The sequence below is a fragment of the Monodelphis domestica genome, chromosome 4, assembly GCF_027887165.1.
Source record: "Monodelphis domestica isolate mMonDom1 chromosome 4, mMonDom1.pri, whole genome shotgun sequence".
Taxonomy (NCBI): domain Eukaryota; kingdom Metazoa; phylum Chordata; class Mammalia; order Didelphimorphia; family Didelphidae; genus Monodelphis; species Monodelphis domestica.
In genome coordinates this window covers 180,662,764-180,686,660 of record NC_077230.1, presented here as the reverse complement: position 1 = coordinate 180,686,660, position 23,897 = coordinate 180,662,764, and the positions used below count along the sequence as shown (strand labels likewise).

The window sequence follows — 23,897 nt, the reverse complement described above, 5'->3', positions numbered from 1 at the left end:
AATATCTGAGGCTGGATTTGAACTTAGGTCCTTCTAACTTTAGGCCCAGAACTCTATCCACTATACTACCTATCTATAGGTCTTAACTGGGTTCTCAACAATTACAGCTTGCTCATTCTTGTTGCTACCAGTTTGTAGTTGCTTTCAAGGCCACGTGATTTGGTTGGGGCCAAGGAGATGGGAAGATGGTGCTGGTGGGGAAGATAAAATGGGCATGTTTCCTACTGCAGTTATCTTCCAAGCGATATACAAAAAGTGCTTCAATTTTGAACACATATTAAAAGACTTTTTTTAGAGGTTTGAAATCCCCAGGGTGGTGATTTTAGAGGATAGAGATTTATCATTACTTTGAAATTGAGTCCAAGACTTAAAAAATTTGGAGCAGCTAAATAATCTTTAATTATCTGCTTGAACTAAAGTTCAAAAGATTTTTGAGGACAGGCCAGGTATTTTCTGTAAAGAGAGGGAAAGAGAAGCTAACTAACCACACATATTGGGCTTTAAAGTGATATTCTTATTTTTAAAATTAAACAAAGCAGGGAAGGATTCCTTCAGTTTCATCACCAGATACAGCAAAGCAAGCCCTGATACAGCAGAATAGCTGGTCACTGAAGTCAATTTTTTCTTCTAGATTGGGAAACTGAAGTCTTTTCAATGATTTCAAGCTATGAAAATATATTCATCATCAGATTGCTAATCATATGTACCCTCCCAAAATAAACTTGTACTCTGTGACTTGCAGAAGCAGACTCAAATATCTCCCGTCATTTACTATCTATCTTACTGTCATTTACTCTGTACAAGTCAATTAACTTTTCTGCACCTCAATTTCCTTACATGTAAAATGAGGAGATTGGATAAAATGAAGTATCTTCAAGGTCTATATGGGGGAAGGCCCAGAGAGGAAAGAGGAAAGGGGTTTCCAATAGGGAGGGAAGGAAGTGAGGGAGTGAGGGAAGGAGGGAAGGAGGAAGGGAGGGAGGAAGGGAGGCAGGGAGGCAGGAAGGGAGGGAGGAAGGGAGGGTAAGGAGAAGGAAGAGAGGAATTAGAATCAGAACACCTGGACTCAAAATGGTCCTCACTTACTAGCTGCATGATACTGGACAAGTCACTTAACTTCTGTCTGGCCCATTTTCTTTACTATAACATGAGGATAATAATTTTACCACCCAGGGTTGTTATGAGGATAAAATGAGATAAGATTTCTAAACTGTTTTTTTTCAAACATTAAAATTATGTATATATAAATACACACACACACACACACACACATATATATATATATATATAGAGAGAGAGAGAGAGAGAGAGAGATGTGCAAGCTATTATTATTATTTGTATATACGCATGTGCAAATACTTACCTTATATTTATCACTGCCTGGTTTAGATCCCTTTATTTGTTTTAAGTTCCTCAAGGGCAGGTACCATAACTTATTTATTCTTAGAACATCATCCAGCACCTAAAGAAATGCTGGGTACATAGTAGACTTTTATTTAAATAATGAAATATTAGACCAAGTAGAGTTCTCAGGGAGCTATCCAGGGTACTAATACTCTGCCTAAACTATCCCTGACTCCTTGAAGCTTAGTCAACTGTCTATGACTGTGATTGACCTATTACCTATTACCTCTAATTACTTTAAACCTAGTCCTCCTAAATTCCACTCCCCTTGTTATAGAGCCATACATGTGGGCATGAGTGTATAAATTATCTATAGCTTCTGCTTTTCACTTTTTCCTGACACCCTTAGTATCACAATTCCCACCTCAGTGAAAGTCACTTCAGACATAATCTTGCCACTCTCCCCTGGTTCCATTATCACATTCCCTCTCCAATACTGTCTTATCCAACCCAGTCCCTATTCCCCAAATCACTGGCAAAGACTCTTCCCCAGTCTTTGTGTATTCCCCCATCTTCACAATAACAGTGATCAAAGGCAAGGAAAGTTCCATTCATTCAGTGAGATGGGATGTTCCTTGGTTGGGAAAGGGAGGAGTGAAGAGAGCAGAGATTGAGACTGAGATTGTCCTTACATTGTTGAAACTAGTGAAAAGAGATGTGTTCTAAAGGCAAGGGCTAGGCTATTGGGATTGAGTAACTTGCCCAGGTATACACAACTGGAAAGTATATGGGGTCAAACATGAACCCATCATGTCCTGCCTCTAGGTCTGACTATCTACTGAGCCACCTAGCTGTCCCATGAGTTTTTTTCTTGTATATGTGTTATGTGTCTTCTTTCATGGCATGAGGAATATGAATATATATATGTTTATATATATATATGTCATGCAATTTATATATGTATATATATTGCATGACAGCACTGGTATATAAAATTATTTATTGCCTAAGGGAGGGGGGAGGGAAGGGAAGAAAGGACAGAGAGAATCTGAAATCACAAAATGTCAGATAACAATTATCAAAAATTATTTATACATGTTCTTGAAAAAAATTTTAAAGATGAGAGAGACAGAGAGAGGTATTTTTGTCATTCTAAATGAAAAGTGAGACAAGGTAGAAATCCAGTCACTAGGAGGCTTAGGAGACCGAAAAAAGGGAACTTGAGAAGAATTTTGACAATAGAACAATAGTATCAAGAATTATATTGTAGTGTGTAGTAGATCAGCCTCAGAGTCAGAAGACCTGGATTTATGTTCCCCCCACTGACAAATTACTGATTGTGATATTCTAAGCAAGTCAATGAATCTCTCAGGGCCCCATGAAACTCTAAGATTATTCATTGCTGAACAGATGCCCTATATATGCCAATTTTAGTTCCTTTTCAGTTAGGAGAAGAAATCTTTTTCTTTTTTGTCTTATTCTGAGAGTATTCTCATTTCTAAGCCAGCTAATTATTTCCTTGTTGACATGCATATTTGGCTAGAGCAGAAGGTTTTTTTCCCCTCTCTTTTTATTTCCAACAGTCCCATGAGTACCAACATGTGAAAGTCATCAAAAAAGAATGGGAATTTAAAGGAAAGGAAGAGGGCCTTATGAGCCATATATGAACTTATTCAAAGGCCAATGGATTCCAACTCATTTCTCCTTTGTTCTTCTCATGAGAGTGGTGGGATAAGAAGCTGAGTCAAATAGAAATGGATAGCTCCAAGGCCAATGCCAAATTCCTTGATCCAAGAGAAATACTGAGTTTTCAATCCACTCCTTTCCTGTCCATAAATATGAACCTGAAAGATGATGAGTTATAGAATTCATTTTCATTTTCCATCTAGATCCAGAATTTTCTTCAATTTTGCAATTTGTATGAAAGTCAGGAAAATGAGCACATGGGTAAATTGGAATGGGCCTAATAGTTTATGCCACATGAGCTACTTAATAATTCCTTGATACATCTGATTTAGTAAGGTGATTGGTAATCATAATATCATCTGGCTAGGCACCTTTGGGCCTCAGTGGCTGGCTGCATTAAAGACTTAGCCCCAGGGCATATCAGCACAAACAAAAAAATGCTGAAAACATGATTAAACAATGGAAAAAGAAAGTAACTACTGAAAGCTTCTATGGGAAAAAAGAGCAGAGAGCAGAAACAACAGGTAATAATAGTATATAATGAACTACAAGCAAAACCTTTTAAAATCCTGGAAATTGGGCTCATGCTCTGAAAGAACTCAAAAAGGAATTCAAAAATTAAATAAGAAAGGTTGAAGAAAATGGGGGGGGGGGGGGGGAAGCCATAGCTTAAAAAGCAAAATTGATCAACTGGAAAAAGAGGCACAAAAAATCCAATGAAGAAAACAGTTGTTTAAAAACCAGAATTGACTTACTGGAAAAAGAGGCCAAAAAAATCCAATGAAGAAAAGAGTGACATGAAAAGAAAAATGGACCAATTGGAAAAGGAGAATCTAAAGATCCTGAAAGAAATTCAGTCTTTAAAAATTACAATTGAGCAAATAAAAGTTAATGACTTCGTGAGACATCAAGAAACAATAAAACAAAATCAAAAGAATGAAAAAATAGAATAAAATATGAAAAATTTCATTGAAAAAACAACTGATCTGCAAAAGGAGCCTAGGACAGTGTCTCATACATAGTAGGGCTTCATAAATAATTGTTTTCTTCCTTCTTTATTCTTTCTTTCTTTCCTTTGTTACCTCCTTACTTTCTCCCTTCCTTAGAATATAGCCTTGTATGCATGTCTGTGTGTGTCCGTGTGTGAGTGTGTGTGTATGTGTGTGTGTGTGTGTGTGTGTATGTGTGTAGGAAGGCATGCCCATTGGTCAGACTAAGGATGGGTATTTGCCCACATTTTTCCAACTTCTAAGAGAGGTTAGCATGGAAGAGTTGGATAAGCACTGAACTATGAATAAGGTCTTAGTTCAGATCACAAATATGGACTTAGTACCTATAAAGTACTTACAAATATCATCTCATTTTATTTTCATAGTACTCCTGGGAGGTAGGTACTATTACTATTTTCCTTTTATAGATAAGGAAACTAAGGCAGATGGAGAGCTAAATAAGTTGCTGTAAAAAATAGACTCGATTACAGGACTACAATCCCCATGAGCCTTTGCTCCACTTCCCCAGAATGCCTTGTAATCTCACCTGGGCCGAGATCGAGAAGGTATTTAAGTTGATTCAAAGGCTTTTGAGGGGCTTTTCGGCTGTTTTGGACTTCCGTTTTGGAGCAGAGGCGTCTCTTCCATGATGTGAGGTTATTTTGTCTAGGCCTCTAGCCTAGGCACATGTTTCTTACTTGTATATTTTTTTAATCTTTAACCTTTAATAAACCTCTAAAAAATATAATACTCCTTGCAGAGAGAAACTAATTTCTACCTGCCTCAGTCTCCACATATTCCTAAATTTTAATCTTTACATTGCCCAGTATCAAAAAACTAGTAAATAACTGAAGTTGGATTTGAACTCAAGCACACACACACACACACACACACACACACACACACACACACACTCCACATTCCTTAACTGCCAAATCTAATGGCCTTTTTCAATCTTTAAAGACTCCTGACTCTAGGTCAAAAGCTCTATCTACTGAATCACCCAGAAGCTACCTATAGATTCTTCATTTGTTAGCTTCATGATTTCTGGCAATTCATATAACCCTTTAAGCTTCAGTTGCCCATATGTCAATTGGAGACAATTATATATTACCTACCTTACAGACTTTTAAGGAAGACATTTTGAAAACTTTTTAAAAGCTGTGTACATGTAAATTATTGTTATTTAGAAGGCTACTGAAGACTCTTAGCCAAGTAGCATCCACCTGCCTCTTGGTTTCCCAGGAAATGTCAATTTCCCCATCCCAGTCCCCAATCCCTAAGTACTTCTCTGTCAGGCATCCAGGAGATAAGGAGATGGAAAAACCCACGTGGTTATTGATGAAACTATAGATCTTTGAAGTGTGAAGCACAACTTGTAAGATGCAGAATTTGAGCAGTGAAAAAGCAGGCTAAACAAGACTCCAATGTCAAGGCAGATGTTCATTGGCAGGCAAAGAAAAGAGGTAAGATCAAAACCAGGATCTAGTTATTCTATGGACAAAACCTGTCTCTGAATTAGGACATCAGTCTATAATGGAAGAGACAACCAGGATGAGTTCTATTAGCAAAAAGTCCAAAGCAAATTTTAGATCCAGGCTATGTATACAAGTAGGGGTATAGAAGGCAAATAGCAGAGGTCCAGATGACCTGGTGGTACATTACTAAGGTCTGGCAATAAATAGTGAAGACTTGATCCCAGGGAGACTAATATTTGAGAAATCATGTCACTGGGGAGATTGAGGGATAAGACAGTAGTCACTAGGAGGCTCTGAGAACAGGCAAAGGAACCCAACCAGGGAAGCTGAGAACATGCCAGGGACTTAGTCAAAAGGAAATCAAAAGAAAATCACAAGAAAAATGAAGAAAGAGGCAGAATCTCATTTCCTGTAAACTGGTGTATGAGACAGAACCCTAGTCACAGAAGAAGAGGAGAATAAGGCAGGGATGGATCATTCACAAGGGAACTGAGTAGCAGACAGTAAGGGAACCAACAGCAAATGCTGATTGAGTGAGCTACAGTAAGAGCGCCTCAGAATCCCCCCTCCTGCCAAGGGACACAATTGGCCCCGTTGTCTGGGGTAGGCTATGATACTGGCTAAGTGAACCCAGCTGCCAGGGTAAGAGGCCTGTGGGAGCAGGGAAGCAGGTGATGATTATACTACTTACCAAATAAATTACTTAGCACATACAACCAAAGACACTACAAAGCGAAAATCCAATTCAGCTCTGCCCACAGGATAAGAGCAACTTTAAGAAGCAATGTATTGAAATAGGGAGAGGGCTGGGCTTAGAGTACAATTCAGATTTCACTTCCAATACTTACTAGTTGAATGACAGGACTCAGGTCACTTAACTTCGGTTTCTACCACTGTGAATCAATCCCCCAAACCCATCCTCTATGCAGTCACTGAAATGATTTTCTTAAATCATACATCCAATCATGTCATTCAATAAACTCCAATGGCTCCCCATCACCTCCAGAATTAAATATGAAATGTTCTATTTGGTATTCAAAGTTCTTTATAACCTAGCCCCCTCATGCCCTTCTAGTCTTCTTAGAATTTACTCCCCAACATATATTCTTCCATCCAGTGATACTGGTCTCCTATCAGTTCCACAAACAAGATACTCCATTTTTCAGCTTCAGAAATATTTTTCTGTCTTCTCTGCCTGAAACACTCTCCCTCCTCCTCTCCTAATATTGACCTCCCAGGCTTCCTTTAAGTCCTGAATAAAATCCCATCTTTTACAGGAAGCCTTCCCCAATGCCTCTTAATTCTAGTATCTTTCCTCTGTTAATTATTTCCTATTTATCCTGCATATATAACTTTCTATATGTATATTTTTGCATATTGTTTCCCACATTAGATTATAAGGGCAGGGATTCTTTTGCCCCATTTTTATCCTCAGAGCTTAGCACAGTGCCTGACATATAATAAGCACTTAATATTATTAATTTTATTGATTTATTTACTGAAATTAAAATGGAAAATAGTACTTACTTTAATAGGTTGTTGTGAGGCTCAAACAAGACAGAATATACAAAGTGCTTTCCAAACCTTAGAGCACTAAAATGTTATCTGTTATTTTTTCATATTTATATTTATTTGTTATGGTAAATGACACCATAAGAGAAGGGTTGACATTTGACAAAAATATGTATACATAAAACTATGGCTTCTTTATTTCTATTTCTTCTCTGGAGGTATACATATATATATACAAGTCATTCTTCAAACAATATTTCTATTACTGTATATGATGTTCTCCTGGTTCTATGTATTTAGATTTTTTATAATTTTATTAGGACTTTCTTTGTTTTTCCTAAATTAACCTGCTTATTTCTTATGGCATAGTAATATTCCATCACAATTATGTGCCACAACTTATTCATAATGGGCATCCCTTAAATATATAATTCTTTGCAACCACAAAAAGAACTGCTATAAATATTTTAGATCATAGGTTCTTTTCTTTTTTTCCCTACTCACATTTGGAAATAAGCTTACTGGTGGTAGATAAAACTCTCTCTTTTCACAGATAATATGATGGTATATATATATAAAATCCTAGAGAAGATTCAACTAAAAAATTTGTTGAAACTATAAATAATTCTACTTTGATTTTTTGAAAAACATGATAACATAGCTGACACAAAAGACTGAAAAGCTTGGATTCAATCTCCATGCTGGTCATAGGACCTTATCTTCTCAATACCCCCAGGCAACTCTCTAAATCTATTTGTTGATTTGCTTTGGCATCAGAAGTTTTCTCACTAGGAGTTACCTACACTGATTAAATCACAGGGTCATCTCACACACACTCCACATTACTTAACTGCCAAATCTAATGGCCTTTTCCAATCTTTTCTAACTTCTTTGATATTGCAAATCACCCTCTTCTCCTTGATTATCTCTTCTTTCTAGCTTTCCCTGACACTACTTACTCTATTTTGATTCTGCTTCTACCCGTCCAGATCTTAAGTGTGAATTCCCCAGGAGCTCTGTCCTGAGGTCTATTTCTTCAGCCTCCATTTCACTTGTTTCCTTCTTTAGCTCCTATAAATTCAATTATCATTTCTATGCTCATGATTACAGATATCTAGCCAGCCTTAACCTCTCTCCTATTCTATAAACTCACTTCTGCAACTGCCTATTCAACACCTTTAAATGAATGGCCCACAAACATCTTAAAATAATCACATCCCAAACTAACTTCTTTCTACCCAAACCCTCCCTGCTCCCTAATTCTATATTACTATTGAAGACATGACCTGCACCCTCTTCCAGAGAGATCCAGGGATCATTCTTGACTCCTTAGACTCCCTGATCTCCCATATCCAAACTGTTGCTAAATCCTGTCAATTTCACTTTCATAACACCTCTTGAATATGTCCCCTCTATTCCTGATGTAGCCACCAGCCTTGTGCTAACGCTCATCACCTTAGGCATAAGCTATTGCAAAAGCTTGCTAGTTGGTCTTCCTGCCACAATCCTCTCCCTACTTCAGTCTATCCTCTTCTCAGCTATCAAATTAATTTCCTTAAAGCACAGGGTGGACCATATCACCATATCAACACATATTCCAAAGAATATTATTCTTACTTCTAGGATGGAACATAAAAATCTGTCACTGGCATTCAAAACCCTTTACCCCCTGGGATCTTTCCATTCTTTCTTTCATCTCAATCTCTACCACATGTTCTGAGATCCAGTGGCAGTGGCTTCCCTGTTGCTCCTCATACAAGATTCCCCCAGCACTAGACATTTTCAGGGACTGATCCATATGCCTGGAATTCTCTCCCCTCCTCATCTCCTGACTTCCCAGAAGTTTCAGCTGAAATCTCAAATTTTACAAGAAGCCTTTCCTGATACTACTTAAGACTAGTCTAACCTTCCCTCTGAAGATTATTTCCCAATTATCCTATGTATATACATATATATATTTATATATTTATATATATATATATATATAGTTTGTCCATAAGTGTTTGTATGTTGTACTCTCCATTTGACAGCGAGCTTGAGGGCAAAGAATATCTTGTGCCTGCCTTTTTATCCCGAATACTTAGCACAGTGCCTGGCACAGTGTAGGCACTTCATTAAGGTTATTGACTAACATACACATATATACATAAAATTCCTAAATCTAATTCCTCAACCTAATTCCTGTTGTGCAAAATCTCTAGGGTGTAGGGGAATCTATTTCCAAAGGATCGCAGAATGTTGAGGGCAGAAAGAAACCCTAAATATCATCTGGTTTGATCCTCTCACTTTAAATATGAGGGAAATAATGTTCACAAATTTGCCAAAAGTTAACATAGCTTAGTAAGCTGCAGTGATTCTGACTCAAATCCAGGGTTCCTCCAACTAAAGGATGCTGACCCTTACAACTTGCTGGAGTATATGTGCTAATCAGAAGCCTCAATATGAATGACAAGTTTCTTAACACAGTTATAGTACCAATAGCAAGACTCTGTTTCCAACAGAAGTTGGAATAAACAATGAGAGTGAATATAGTCAAAAGAGAATCAATATATTGTACAAACAACTCTTTCCATGGGAAAATAGCCCAATTCTAAACCCACAAAACAAAATCAACATCACTAAGCACAACTGTATGAATATAGTATAAGTAGGATGATTGGCTTTGAAGGGCACTAACATTCACTAGAGAACCTGAAACTCTGGAAGCCAGAAGTTATTATGTCAAAGGCAACCAACATCAACCTAAAGTAGATCAGGGATTGGCTGGAGGAACATAGACTTAGATCTAGAAAGGAGCTTCCACACAATGGACTTCAACCCTTCCATTTTACAGATAAGAAACCAAGGCATAGAGAGGTAATGATCCCAAATTCAGGGACCCCAAAGGTACTAAGAAAATTGGTTTCTGGGATTCAGAGGTTTGAAACTGACTACTTGCTACCTAAAAGAGAGATTCTATGTGTCTGTCCTAGTGCTCCATGTTGGCATGAAGCTATGATAAACCTAGCACTAAATGTGAATTCAATCTGGCCTGGGAGACCCAAATAACAAAAACAACAACAATAATAATATAGAATATATGGTTTATAACCACTACATAGGATCAGATCATTACTACCAGAAATCACCAAAAGTTCATTCTCTACCCTACTTCAGACCTTCTCATTGGCCATTTCCTGGATAACTCTAATAGCCTTCTAGCCCTTCCCCTCTCAAATCTATCCACCTTACAGCTCTCAAGAGTCTGCCTACATCATTCTTCTGTTTAATACCTATAAGTGGCTTGGTGTTCTTCTCAAATAAAAAGCAAACCTCAGCCAGGCATTTAAATCCTTCTAAATCTAACTCCTTCCTCCAACTTTCCAGATTCACTTCCCATTCCTATATATTCTAGCCAGACCCCTAGGTCATCATCCTACCCCATCATTTCATTCCATTGTATAATTTGTCCTGAATGCTTGGTATGCACTTCTTTCTCCCTTCCACATCTTAGAGTGCCTATCTTCTTCAAGTGTCTCCTCTTACATTAAGCCTTTCCCAATGATCCCAGTTGTTAGAGCCCTCTCCTTCCCCAGATTACCTCGTATTATTCATCTATTCAATAGTAAATTAATGACTCATGACAGTGACCAACCTTTCCCCTCTAATTGGGTGCCATTTTACAGAACCTGGAACTGAATTAGAGGTTCTGGCAGCCCATTCTGCTTTGCCATCTCATTCCCAGCCAGTGGCCATGTGGCACTGAACCCCCGCCCCTCTTCCAGAACCCAGGAGGTACAGAGCACCACCTCAGCATGAACCAATAGCCTCAGCTGCTCTACTTCAGTGGAGGAGGGGAAAAAAAAGAATTACCAAATATGTTTCTCAGAAGGGAAATCCTTCTGGGGTACTTCTGCCTTCTGCCTCCAGCTATCCAAGGAAATGGAGTGTCAAAGTCCTCACTCCACCAGCAATCCTTGGAGAAAATGCAAGGCAGAGAGGAGAGGCTTCACTGCCTAAATAATACTGAACAGATCACATTAAAAGAAGCTGGAAGTGGAATTAGGAGCCTCCCCAGGAGAGACTCTTAAGAAGATATTCCACATTTTCACTGCAGAATCATCAGAACCATATTAATGCTGGGCACTAAGGAGGTGCTAAATGATCCCAATTATTCTAGTGCCTCCTGCCTTATGGAAAACGCTGGGGATGGGAGGGTTCCTGAGAGACAAGGAGCTAAATGTTGTGTGTTAGCAAGGAACCCAGAAGTCTAGGAGCAAATCCAGGCAGACATCCCTTGCCATGAAACCAGCCCTCTGCTCATCACATCAAAGATAGTTTAGTTTTCATTCCTTCTCCTCATAATCCATAGTCCTAAAGGAAAACACCTGGTTGATAATTATCTAATTGTCAGGCAATCACTGATGACTTTAACCCCCCCCCCTCCCAATCTCTGCTACCTTCTCACAGCTGAGGAGCAGAGTAAAATAACTGGTTTCTATGGAGATGATTTAGTTGGTGAATTAGAAATTTGGGGATTAGGAAAGCCCTATTATGCACATTTTTTGAAGTTTAATCCCCTTGCCTCTTGCTTTCCCCCCTTTGTTTTTCAGTGGATTGATTAGTGCCTGGACTGTCTCACTTCTTCAACTACAGTCTCTCTGCTTGACTCTGGAATCTTCATCTCAAGGCAGCATAGGATTGATCACATGGTTCAATGGGGATATGATTAGGGGTTTGGAGTTAAAAGATCACTCTATTGCAAATATGGATAACCTGGAAATGGGTGCTGAACAATGATACATGTATAACCCAGTAGAACTGCTTGGCAACTCCCAGAGTGAGAGAGCAAAGGGGGGGGGGGGGATATTAAGGGGAAGGGGAAGGATCATGAATCTTATAACCATGGGAAAATATCCTAAATTTAAAATGGAGGGGAAAAGGAAGAGCTCTAACTTCAGCAAGTATCTGTGCATCAAACCCAAACAATCAGTTTTTCCAAGCATCTTATGCTAGTCCATAACACCACAAAACATAAGGCTATGTGCTATCCATGCCATATCTCTGTTAAACCTTTTCTGCCTGTTAAACCCTACCTATATTTCAAGGCCCAGTTAAAGGACACATCTTCCAGAAAGTCTTTCCTGATTTATCCCAGGTGGAAATGATGCTTCCTTGCTCAAATCTCACATAACACTTTGCATCTCTTATGCTTTTTTCTTATTCAATTTAATTCAACAATTAGTAAGAATTTACATTATGAACTGTGCTAGGTAGTGGGAATATAAAGACTGGTCTTACGCTTATGTCTTCATTTAATAATGGGGAGAACATATATGCAAATAACTTAGATAAGTGCAAAGGAGAAGTCCAGACAATATGCTATAAATAATTTGAGGAAGAAATCCCTTTCATAAGAGAGGTAATATCAAAAAAGGCTATAGCAGGAAGGATATAGCATCCAAATAGAGTCTTGAAGGAAAGAAGGATGGTCAACAAAAGGATCTAGAGCCAAAAAGGACATTACATTCTAGGCATGAAGAATTTGTGAGCAAGGCACCAGAAGAGATAATGAGAGTGGGGGACAGAGTGGTATGGCTGAAATGAAGAATGTGTGGAGAAAAGTATGAAATAAGGCTGGATAGGCAGGTTAAAGCCAGGTGGTAAAGAACCTAGTATACCAGAGTCAATATATTCCATACTTTATACTTGAGCAATATGGAAACATCAAAGAATAATATGATCATAATGCCTTCAGGCCGAGATATAGAGAATGAATTGCAGAGGCATGAAGATCATCTACTAAGATATTGGTCTAGGTAAGAAGAGATGAAGGATTTCAGTGGGAATGAAGAAGAAAAGCCAAATGGATAGAGAAAGAATAGAGCTTGGATATGGGGGAATGAGAGAGAGGGAAGAGTCAAAAATAGCTCCAATATTGTAAGCACAGGGGAGGAGGATAATGATATATTCTATTTATTCTAAAGTTATTGAAAATGTACATATGTGTGTGCATGTATATGCATGTGTGCATATATATACATATATATATCATGTGCTGTCTCTACTAGATTTGAATTCTATATTATATGAACTCTTAATTATCTTTGTATTTCTCATAACTCCCAATATAATTCTAGGCACTCAGTAAGCATTTAATACTTAGCTGTTAAAAGAACAAATGAGTGAATGAATGAACAACTAAATTCACCTTCAGTCAAAAATATTTCTATTGGGATCCTTGAAAATATCTGTTTCTTTCTATAAGAAATGAATGAAGTGAAACCAATCAGTGTGTACAGATACCCTGAGTAACTACTGCTTGTGCCTGGCCCCAGATAAATGCTAATAATAGCAGACTCACTTTCCTTATATAAGGAAATTATATATTATGGTGTACCCATAATAAGCAGCAACTGATTTGTTTTGCTCTATTTTTAGAGGTGCAAAAGATAGAGGGGAAGGAAAAGGAACCATTAGCCAAAGACCTATAAAGAAGAGGAATATTCCTTGGTTGCCAAGAAACCAAAATAATTGTATTTATTTCTCTCCATTGGCTTTTAGGACATGGAATCTCAGAGAATCATTTTCTTATAAGTGAAAAGTATGTCCAGTCCAGGTCATTTCCCAAGTCCTTTGAGACTTGATAACCTGTCAAAGCTCAAAAGGATCCCTAGTGGAAAGAGGCCAAATATGGAGAACTCTTGTTTAGCAGTTTAAAACTGGCAAGAACTATACTGTTTTAATAGGGCATGTAGACAGATCTTAGACTTATGCTAATTACACTTTCTATTCCTCTTTTTAAACTGCCAGGGACAAATAACAGCTGACTGACTGCCATCCAAAATCCTACAGGAATCTTTGGAGCAGAAGTGTTGGTAAGAATGTCAAATCCTGACTGTTTTGTTAACTAATGGATAGGTTTTATGTGTGAAGAGGTTATCTATCAGGACAAAAGACAGAGTAAGAGAGGCACACAGAAGCACACACACCAAGAGAAAAGAGAACAGGAACTCTCACCAGGCAAGATTGTCTTCAACCAGGAGAGTTAGGTCTCCAGTTTATTGACAATGCCTTTAACAAGTACTCTCCTTAATTACTTGCTTTTTGATATCTGGGTTTCTCATTTTATATTCAACTAACATCTCTGTGAGAAATCATAAAAAAACAGAAGAACTAGAAGAGACCTTGAGAACATCTACTCCAACCCCTCATTTCACACATGTGCAAAGTATTCTCTGAAATCCATACATTACATTTCATCACCTTTCCCTAATTCAGGAAGGTTTGAGAAAGGCCTTGAGGCTGGAGCTGTGTATGACCTGCCTACTCCAAGCTCAGAATATATTACCAGCAGATGTCAAACAGAAACTCCTTGAAAATCAGGTCTTTACAGCCAAGTTCCTTTATTTGATTTGTAGCTTATTTACAGAATATTAAACAAGGTCATGTTCAAATAACTTGGGATATATATTCTAATGCCAAGTGTAAATGGTTCAAGGATTATCCATTTAGATTTCTCTCTTCATGTAAATAACTGGGAGTTAATGGCACATACTTAGGAGGGAATCAGTGCTTTATTTTGCCATAGAATGGGATGGTCAAGCATCATGGCAAATCTCTCTTTCTACTTTAGATTAAAAAGTCATGCTAGGGAATTGAAGAAGATCTTGGCCATAAAAATCAACATCATAACACATATTAAAGCAAACAGACCTAAAAGAACAACCAACTAATGAAGGGCTGCTTTGCTCATACTTGGAAGTAACAGAGAGCTAAATGTTGATTTTATCTACTGGATTATTCTATAGCCAAGGAGAAAGGTCTACAATGGGACACTGACTTCAGAGTTGAGCTCAAGCATGGCCAGTGGCAAATAATGGGCTGAATCTATCAGTGAGAGCAACATGAGGGTACTGAGACTAAACAATAGAACAAATTGCTTGAGTTAGAAAACAGAATATATGTTGGCCCCACTAAGCTAATGTCTCCACCGCCTGACCCATTAGGTATTGACTAACCTGATCTAGGGTGAGTTTCTGCTCTGTTAGTTCAGTGATTTTATGAGAATGATTGCATCAGTGGTTTTTAAGAAAAGCAGGGAGCAGTTCAGTGGCTCACTGGGTTGAGAGCCAAGTCTAGAGGCTCGGGAGGTCCTAGGTTCAAATCTGGCCTCAGACACTTTCTAGCTGTGTGAACCCCCATTGCCTAGCCCTTACTGCTCTTCTGCCTTAAAACCAATACACAGTATTGATTCCAAGATGGAAGGTAAGGGAAAAAGGAAAGGAAAAGGAAAAGAAATGTAGATAACTCCTCTAAGACTGTGTTGGTGAACTGTGGCACATATGTTGGAGGGGGGCCACCCCTCTGCCCACTTGGTTTCCTCCCTCCTCTGTCTGGGGTAAGGGGGCAACTCACAACATGAGGATTGCAAGTTTGGGCACTTGATCTCTAAAAGGTTCACTATCACTGTCTAAAGGAAATCCCAAACAGAATGTTTTGGTTTGTTGTTAAATATCTTGCCTTTCCTGGCTAGGGATTATAAGCACTTCTTCTGCAGTGAGCAATAATATGTGAATAGAGATGATTTATAAGAACCTTATTATTATGTTTCCCCAAATTCAAAGTGGACTTGTTAACATCTAGGGTTAAGAATTACTTATACCTCCCAAAACTGCATGTGCTCAATAATTACTGATCTATCAGTTGAATGATTGATCTTATCAGCATCTGTTGGAACTGAATAGAAATCAAAGCTTATACTAAATGTGGCTTCCATTCTCAATTCTGTCATTGACTAGCTGTGTAATCTTATGGAAAATAAAGCTCAATAAGGTAATAAGATCTGTTGAGGAATTATAGCAGCATCAGGCAGAGACAAAGCATTTAGGCTGAACTCCTTTCTATAAGATAGGAATGGTGTTTGTCTGAGTTCAGTGATGCCAGGAATGATACATTCAGACATCAGTGGACTCATGATCTATTAAGTGTAAGGGGAAAATCTCTAGTAAAAACAATCAGTTTTGGTCTAGAAGTCTTCAAGGAAAGGCTTGTTTTTTGTACTTGTTAGGTATGTTGTGGATTCATGGTCAGGCACAGGTTAGATTAGACAGCCTCTTAGGTCTCTGAGTTTTAATTCCAAATTACTCTCCAAAATGGCTGGATCAGTTCAGAGTTCTACCAACAGTGTATTAGTGGAATAGGAAGTTTTTTAGCAGCTAGTCTATATACAAAAACTTAGAACCCCCACCCTGCCCCTGCTTAATATGACCTTATCTTAGATGAAGCCATAAACATTTAGTTTATCTACGCTGTTATATACACTTGAAATACATCACCCTTCCTCACCTTCTATACCAAGCATCTGTAGGAACTGGCACCCTTTGAGATAAGCCTGAGATGCCATCTACACCATGAGAGACACATATATACCAAGTTGCCCTAAATGGAAGGGATTATTCTATAATTTGATCTCATTAAATGTACTTTGTACTTCTCTTATGTATTTTATTGTTGTTTTGAGATGAGGAGAGTGGGGTGAACCAAATCTGTGTTTGCCTCCACCTATAGAGCCCCAGATTTTCTGTGAAGTGGCTTTCTCATGGTCCCATAGCCAGTCAGTTTGTGTAAAGGCAGGTCTGGAATCCCACTCTTCCTAACCTCAAGACTAGCCACTTTGACTTACTTTCTATCTATACTTATGTCATAGGCCCCCAAGTACATTGGGGGTTGGGAGGGTCTAGATGGATGATTTCACTGATATAAGAAGTCTCTCTATAATAAAATGCCTTTTATCAGTGCAGCTCTTTGATTTTTTGCTGTTGTTAAATTGTTTTTCAATCATCTCAGACCCTCCCTATCTCCATTTGAGGTTTTCTTGGCAAAGATACTGAAGTAGGTTGTCATTTCTTTCTCCAGCTCATTTTACAGATGAGGAAACTAAGACAAACAGGATTAAGTGACTTGCCCAGGGTCAAACAGCTAGTAAGTGTCTGGAGCCAGATTTGAACTCACAAAGTTGAGTCTTCCTCTCTTCAGATCATGACTCCATCCACTATACCACTTAGCTACTGTAACTTAAGTCTTAGAACAATACCTAGACCACTTAGAAGTCAAATCTTTCCCATGGTTATATAAGTAGTGTTTACCAGAAAAAGGACTCCCACATAGGTCATTCCTGACTCCACCAGCCTTTCAACACACATTTTGTCACCTTTATAATACCACCTACATCAAAGAGTAATTAAGGAAGCCTACTTTGAAAAAACTTAAACCTAATAGAAACAAGAATTGTCAGCTTATCACTCTTGCTAGATGGTAAACACCATGAGGAGAGGATCTGTGGATTATTTATTAGACCTGGGGAGTGTGTAATGGGATCCAGCTTCTGGGAGAATGCATTCCACATTGTAAGAGTATCATAAATATCTGTGGAATTAGTCATGAACCATTCATTCATCCACTGATTTTTTTTAAACCCTTACCTTCTGTCTTAGAACCAGTACTTTGTTCTTGTTCTAAAGCAAAAGAATGGTAAGGGTTAACTCCCTAGGCAAAGGGAGTTAAGTGACTTGCCCAGGATCACACAGTAGGAAGTGTCTGAGGTCACATTTTAACTTAGGACCTTCCATCTCTAGGCCTGGCTACCTATCTACTGAGCCAGCTGGCTGCACTCCCATCCATTGATTTAAGAAGCTGTTGTTAAGCTGTTCTGTGTGTCAGGCACTGTGCTGGATGCTGGAAATATAAAGACAAAAAGGAAACAGTCTCTTCCCTCAAAGAGTTTATATTCTACTAAAGAACACTGGGAATACTAGAAAGTTAGGCTGTAATCTTTTCCAAAAAGGTAAATTGAATGATCCCCACCTAGCAGTCCAGATATCTCCTCCCCTTACCCAAATCTCTGAACTTCACCTTCATAAAAGAGGGCATGTACCTATTTGCTTTAAAGACTGGCTAGTCTTGTTTTTGTTTTTAAACTTTTGCCTTCCATCTTGGAATCAATATTAAGTATTGGCTCCAAAGTGGAAGAGTAGTAAGTGCTAGGGAATTGGGGTTAAGTGACTTGCCCAAGTTCACACAGCTAGGAAATGTCTGAGGCCAAATTTGAATCTGGTACTTTCTGAGACACCTACCTGCCAGTCTATACTCTACGGACCATTCTTTAAGCAAACCCCAGGCTTCCCTTGCTCCTTCATTGCCACATAACCCTTCCTACCCTTGGGTAAAGCCAAGGAGAAGAGGCTTAGGCCGGAATCATTTCTGGAGAGGGGCGGCTGTTCCCATCTGGGGTGAGTGGAAGTAGAAAACATAGATAACATTATGACGCAGAAGGCAAGAGAGCCTCATCTGCATATAAATAGACCTAATCAGAAATGCAAATTGCAATCAAGGGAAATTTTGAAAGCCTGTGATAACTATGTGATTGTGCAGATAAGGAAAGGTCAAACACTTGTATTGTTAAAGCCTTTAAACTGCTATCAGCCAGCCCCCAGGCTTCCTTTGTAAATGAAATGTGGAAGACATAAATATATGTCAATCAGCAACCAGCCTAGGACAAGGTCCTCGGATAGCAGCTTTTTATTGTTCTCTTCCCAGTCCTTTCCTGTAACTTAAATGCTTAGAGCTGCCCAGATAGAGACCCAATTCAGAAGAAAAACCAGACCTAAACAATAAAATAAACATCCTGCTAGCCATATAACCAGGCTCATGAACAACCACCTATTAAATAGACAGTATAAAATACATTTCTATTTAAACACACTCCACAGATGACTCCTCTCCATGGATGGCTCCCTCACTGAACCGTCAGATAAGGTAAGCATTATTATCATCATTGAAGGTTATCACAGGCTCCCAGAATATTACACTTGAAGCCATCCAATCCAACCCAGATCTGAGTTAGAAGCCCCTCTAAAACATTTCGGATGGGCTGCTTGCCTGGGAAAAAATGCTAAATCCATCACTCACACACGGCTCTCTGTCTGTCTGTCTCTCTCTAATCTCTGGCTCTCTCTGCATGTCTGTCTGTCCCATACTTTTTCTCCAATATACTGAAATAACATTCAAATTGAATAATATTCAAATTCATGACTACATGATTAAAAAATAAAAGTTATTCAATAAATGCTTTTATCCAGAACCTTATCTAGAGTCTTCTTTGGGGAGAAGAGAAAATCAACATCCAAGAAAATCAAGAAAGGACTGAAAGTAATTGTTTCAACGAGGTGGTCTTATTCCTTGTGGGTTCTCGTTTTTTTTTCCTTCTTTTTTATTGTTGTTTTAAAATAATTTTTCCAATGAAGCTTTCTTAGGATTCAGAGGCAAATTGTTTATGAAATATTTATCATCCTCGTAACTAGACTCCCCCCCCCCCCAACAACAAACTAGTGAATCAAGAGAGCCATCTAGCGCCGTACCTTGGAATCTTAAAGAGGGTTTTCACGGGATGCATGTCAAACAAGGGCGGGTCTCCATCCCCCAGTTCTATAGCCGTGATCCCCAGGGACCAGACGTCACAGCGAGCATCATAAGAGTAGTCGTACTGCTGTTCGCAAGCAATGACCTATCAGACAAAAGCAGGACGTGAGATATTAACCTTCGCAGGGCGGGAGGCCACGCCCCCTTCAATGTCACAAGAGGTCTTCTGTCAATCATAGCCTCCTCTCCGCTGCCCTAGCTTCATGGATTTCAAATTCCTAAAGGAAAGGGAAACTGACTCCTTTCTTTGAAAGATGACTGACTTCTACCACTCAGTGTATCCCTTAACTTTCAAAAAGAAAGAAAACATGGGACCACCTGGCTGCCTGATGGTCGTTCCAAAATATCCATGTTGTTGCTTTTAAAAAATATTATGTCTGGGGGCAGTGGGTAGCTCAGTGGATTGAGACCCAGGACTGAAGACGGGAGATCCTGGGTTCAAATTTGGCCTCACATACTTCCTAACTGAGTGACCCTGGGCAAGTCACTTAACCCCCATTGCCTAGCCCTTACTGCTCCTCTGCCTTAGAACCAATACACTGTATTGATTTTCAGATGGAAGGTAAGGGTTCAAATTTTTTTTATTTTAAAATAAATAAAAATAAATAATATTATATCTTTGTTTGTACATTTGTCTCATAAACAGAGAGAGATAGAATGGAGCAACAGATACAGGGCTGGACCTGGAGTCAGGGTGACTTGAGTTCAAGTTCAGCCTCCAATACTTACTAGCTATGTGACCTTGTGCAAGACACTTAACCTCTGCCTAAATTTCCTCATCTATAAAATGAAATTAATAACAGCAACTACTTCCCAGCGTTGTGAGGACTGAATGAGGCAAACATTGTAAAGTGCAAGCTTGACACACTGCCTGGCACATAGTAAATGCTGTATAAATGTTAGTTATTATTTGTATATTATATGGGATTGTTCATTGATTTAGTGATTAGAACACTGGACTTGGAATCAGGAATAGCCTCAGACACCAGCTGTGTGACCCTGGGCAAATCACTTAAACCTATTTTCCTCACTTTCCTCATCTATAAAATGAGCTGGAAAAGGAAATGGCAAACTACTACAGTGTCTCTTCCAAGAAAACCCCAAATGGGAGTAAGGGAGAGTCTGACATGAATGAAAAACAATTTAACAACAGCATTTTTAATATTAGTATTATTGGGGTCTGGTCACTTAAATTCTCAGTGTTATGGCAATTCTCTAAGAATATAAAGATATATTTCCCACACTCTTACCCCACCAAATTGTAGAATTTCCTCTATTAATGAAATTATAGATCTAGACCAAATATTATTACTACTGCTAATAATAATAATAATGAATTTATCTAAAAGAAGATTGTCCTCTTTCCCAGAGCCTCCAAGTGTGTTTGAGTTGCCCAATAAGAACCCTGGATCAGCCAGTGCCAACAGCTAATGTCAACTCTCCCATAAGCTCTATGATCTTGAGCAAGTCACCTCTCTGCGACTGTCAAAAGCTAGCTGAGGGGCAGTGAGGTAGCACAATGGGTAGAGTTCCAGGCCTGGAGTAGGAAAGACCTATGTTCAAATCTGGTCTCTGACACTTCCTAACTGTGTGACTCTGAGCAAGTCAAGTTTGCCTAGCCCTTGCCCTTCTGTCTTAAGATGGAAAATAAAGGGTTGTTTGTTTTTAAAGCAGGATTAACATGGCTAATTTCTATTATGTTTCCCACTCTAACATTAATAATTAAAGCTTATAGTTTAAAGGCCATTTCTTTTTTGTTTTGTTTTTGAAGATTGTATTTAATTAATTTAAAATATTTTTCCATGGTTACAAGATTTCTGTTCTTTCCCTACCCTACCCCCACCTCCCTGCATAACTGACGTACAATTCCACCAGGTTTTACATGTGTCCTTGAGCAAGAACTATTTCCATATTATTGATATTGATATTTGTACTAGCATGATTGTTTAAAATCTACATCCCTAGTCATATCCCATTGACACGTGATCAAGCAGTTGTTTTTCTTCTGTTTCTATTCCCACAATTCTTCCTCTGAATGTGGATGGTTTCCTTTCTCATAGTTCTCTCAGAATTGTCTTGGATCATGGCATTGCTGCTAGTAGAGAAGTCCATTACATTCTATTTACCACAGTGTATCAGTCTCAGGTTCTCCTGGTTCTGCTCCTTTCGCTCTGCATCACTTCCTGGAGGTCGTTCCAGGTCACATGGATTTCCTCCACTTTATTATTCCTTTGAGCACAATAGTATTCCATCCACAATTTGTTCAGCCATTCCCCAATCAAAGGACATTTCCTTCATTTCCCAATTTTTTGCCACCACAAAGAGTGCAGCTATGAATATTTTGGTACAAGTTAAAGGCCCTTTCAATAGTATTCTCTCTTGTGTTTTATAACTGTGCTAGACAAGGAAGACAAGTAAAATTACTGCCATTTTACAAATGGGGAAACTGAAGCTTGTAGAAGCAACTTATCCAAAGTCATCTACCTCATAAGGGGCATAGCCAAGACTAAAACCTAGATCTTCTCATTCCACCTCCAGTGTTCCTTCCTCCATATCATATTGCTTCTCATGATAAAAAAAAAAATAGCTGACATTTATGCAGTGCTTTAAAAGTTCTCAAAGCATTTTATTACATACATTATCTTATTTGAGTCCCACAGTAACTCTATGAGGTAGATGTTACAGGGATTACCATTCCCATTTTAGAGAAAAGGAAACTAAGACTTAGAGAACCACACAAATATGGACACTAAGAGGCACCATAGTTCATAGAACCCCAGACCTTCCTGAATTCAAATCTGACCTCAGACACTTACTCGATATGTGACCCTGAATAAGTCACTTTACCATGTTTGACTCAGTTTCTTCATCTATAAAATGAGCTGGAGAAGGAAATGATAAACCACTCCAGTATTTCTGCAAAGAAAACTCCACATAGGGTCATGAAGAGTTAGATATGGCTAAAAACCAACAACAATCATATAATTGTGTCAAAAGGATGATTTGAACCCAGGTCTTCATGATTTCCAGTCCTGCATGCTCTTCTCTGCACCATATTGCTTCTGATCTTTGGCCCATGACATAACCAATATAAAATATTTAATTTCCTCAAATATCAACTCTTCTTATACATTGTCTGCCTTCACTTTTTCCCTCCTGAGCAATATCAGCCACCTCTGTTACCCCTTCAGCGATAGGGGCTAGAATACAGAGGCAAAATAACACTGAATTTGTCTGTTCTCAGGCCTCTGTCATCACTAAGAGAACACTAAATCTTAAAGGGAAGCTATGTTCCCATAAGCTTCCTGAGACAAATGCAAAGACTGCCCTGAGAAAGATCAAATGTTGGACAAAGGAAGGGGATGGGGGGGGGGAGGTACTTTAGTACCTTTATTTGAAGTGAAATATTTTCCCCATCTATTTGAGGACCTGGGGCTATCTGGCATGAAGCATTCTTCTTCCAGGCCAAAAAGAAAATGTTGGCACATGCTGGAAATAGTAGCTGGAGGCATACAGCACTGTTCTGGTAAAACCAAGGAGCCCTGATCCTTTCTGCTCCTGTTGCTAGTGAAAGACATGCACTGTACAATTAATACCGTTGACCTGCCAGCTTTTGAAAGGAGACTCAGACTGATTGGGTCAGAGCTTGTGAGGAAAGGTGTTACAGCATGGTCCCTGGCCCGTGTCTTTTGCTACAATACAGGCAAGAAAGATGTTTGGAAAGCAGAGTTGCTGTTCATGGAAAATGGAGAGGGCGTGGATTAGCAAGCCCAATTATAGTCCATATTCCGATTTTATACAGATTCAAATCATAATTTTTTTAAGGTGGAGTTCAGAGATTCACAGAATACTAATATTTTAAAAAGCCTTAAACATCACCTAGTCACTATCTCTCATTAGACAGATGAGAAAAATGAAACCTAAAGGGATAGACTTTCTTGTCCAAGGTCAAATACCTATTTAGAAGAAGAGTCAGAAGGAGAACGGAGGTCTCCTGAAACTTCCAGTTTAGCTCTGGAATCCATGAGACTTGCTTCTTTATGTCTTAACAATACCCCTGCACCTTTTTTTTTTTTATAACCCTTACCTTCTTAGAATCAATACTATATTTGGTTCTAAGACAGAAGCATGGCAAAGGCTAGGCAATGAGAGTTAAGTGAGATGCCCTAGGTAACATAGCTAGAAGGTGTCTGAGGTCACATTTGAACCCAAGACATCCCATTTCTAGGCCTGGCTCTCAATCCACTGAGCCACCCCACTGCCCCCTAATTATTCTTTGCAGACATAGATTTACCTAGAGCTGGAAGAAATCATCCACCTGTGAGATGGAATGAGAAGTTACTTTCCCTTGTCACTAGGACATCCTACCTTATCTTTTGAGAGCCTTACTGTTCCCCTAGCTGTGATCTTAACTCCATGTGGCAATTTG

The 23,897-nt window shown here is 38.8% G+C and overlaps 1 protein-coding gene across 1 annotated transcript in view; it reads right to left on the bottom strand.

The window, feature by feature from the left end:
- The window catches only part of MYO3B (myosin IIIB), a 700,839-nt gene that overhangs the window by 586,676 nt on the left and 90,266 nt on the right, over window positions 1–23,897 (bottom strand). Inside the window, exon 7 of the mRNA XM_056793985.1 lies at window positions 19,408–19,553. Coding sequence (XP_056649963.1) covers window positions 19,408–19,553 — 146 coding nt within the window. The remainder of the gene's footprint in view (window positions 1–19,407; window positions 19,554–23,897) is intronic.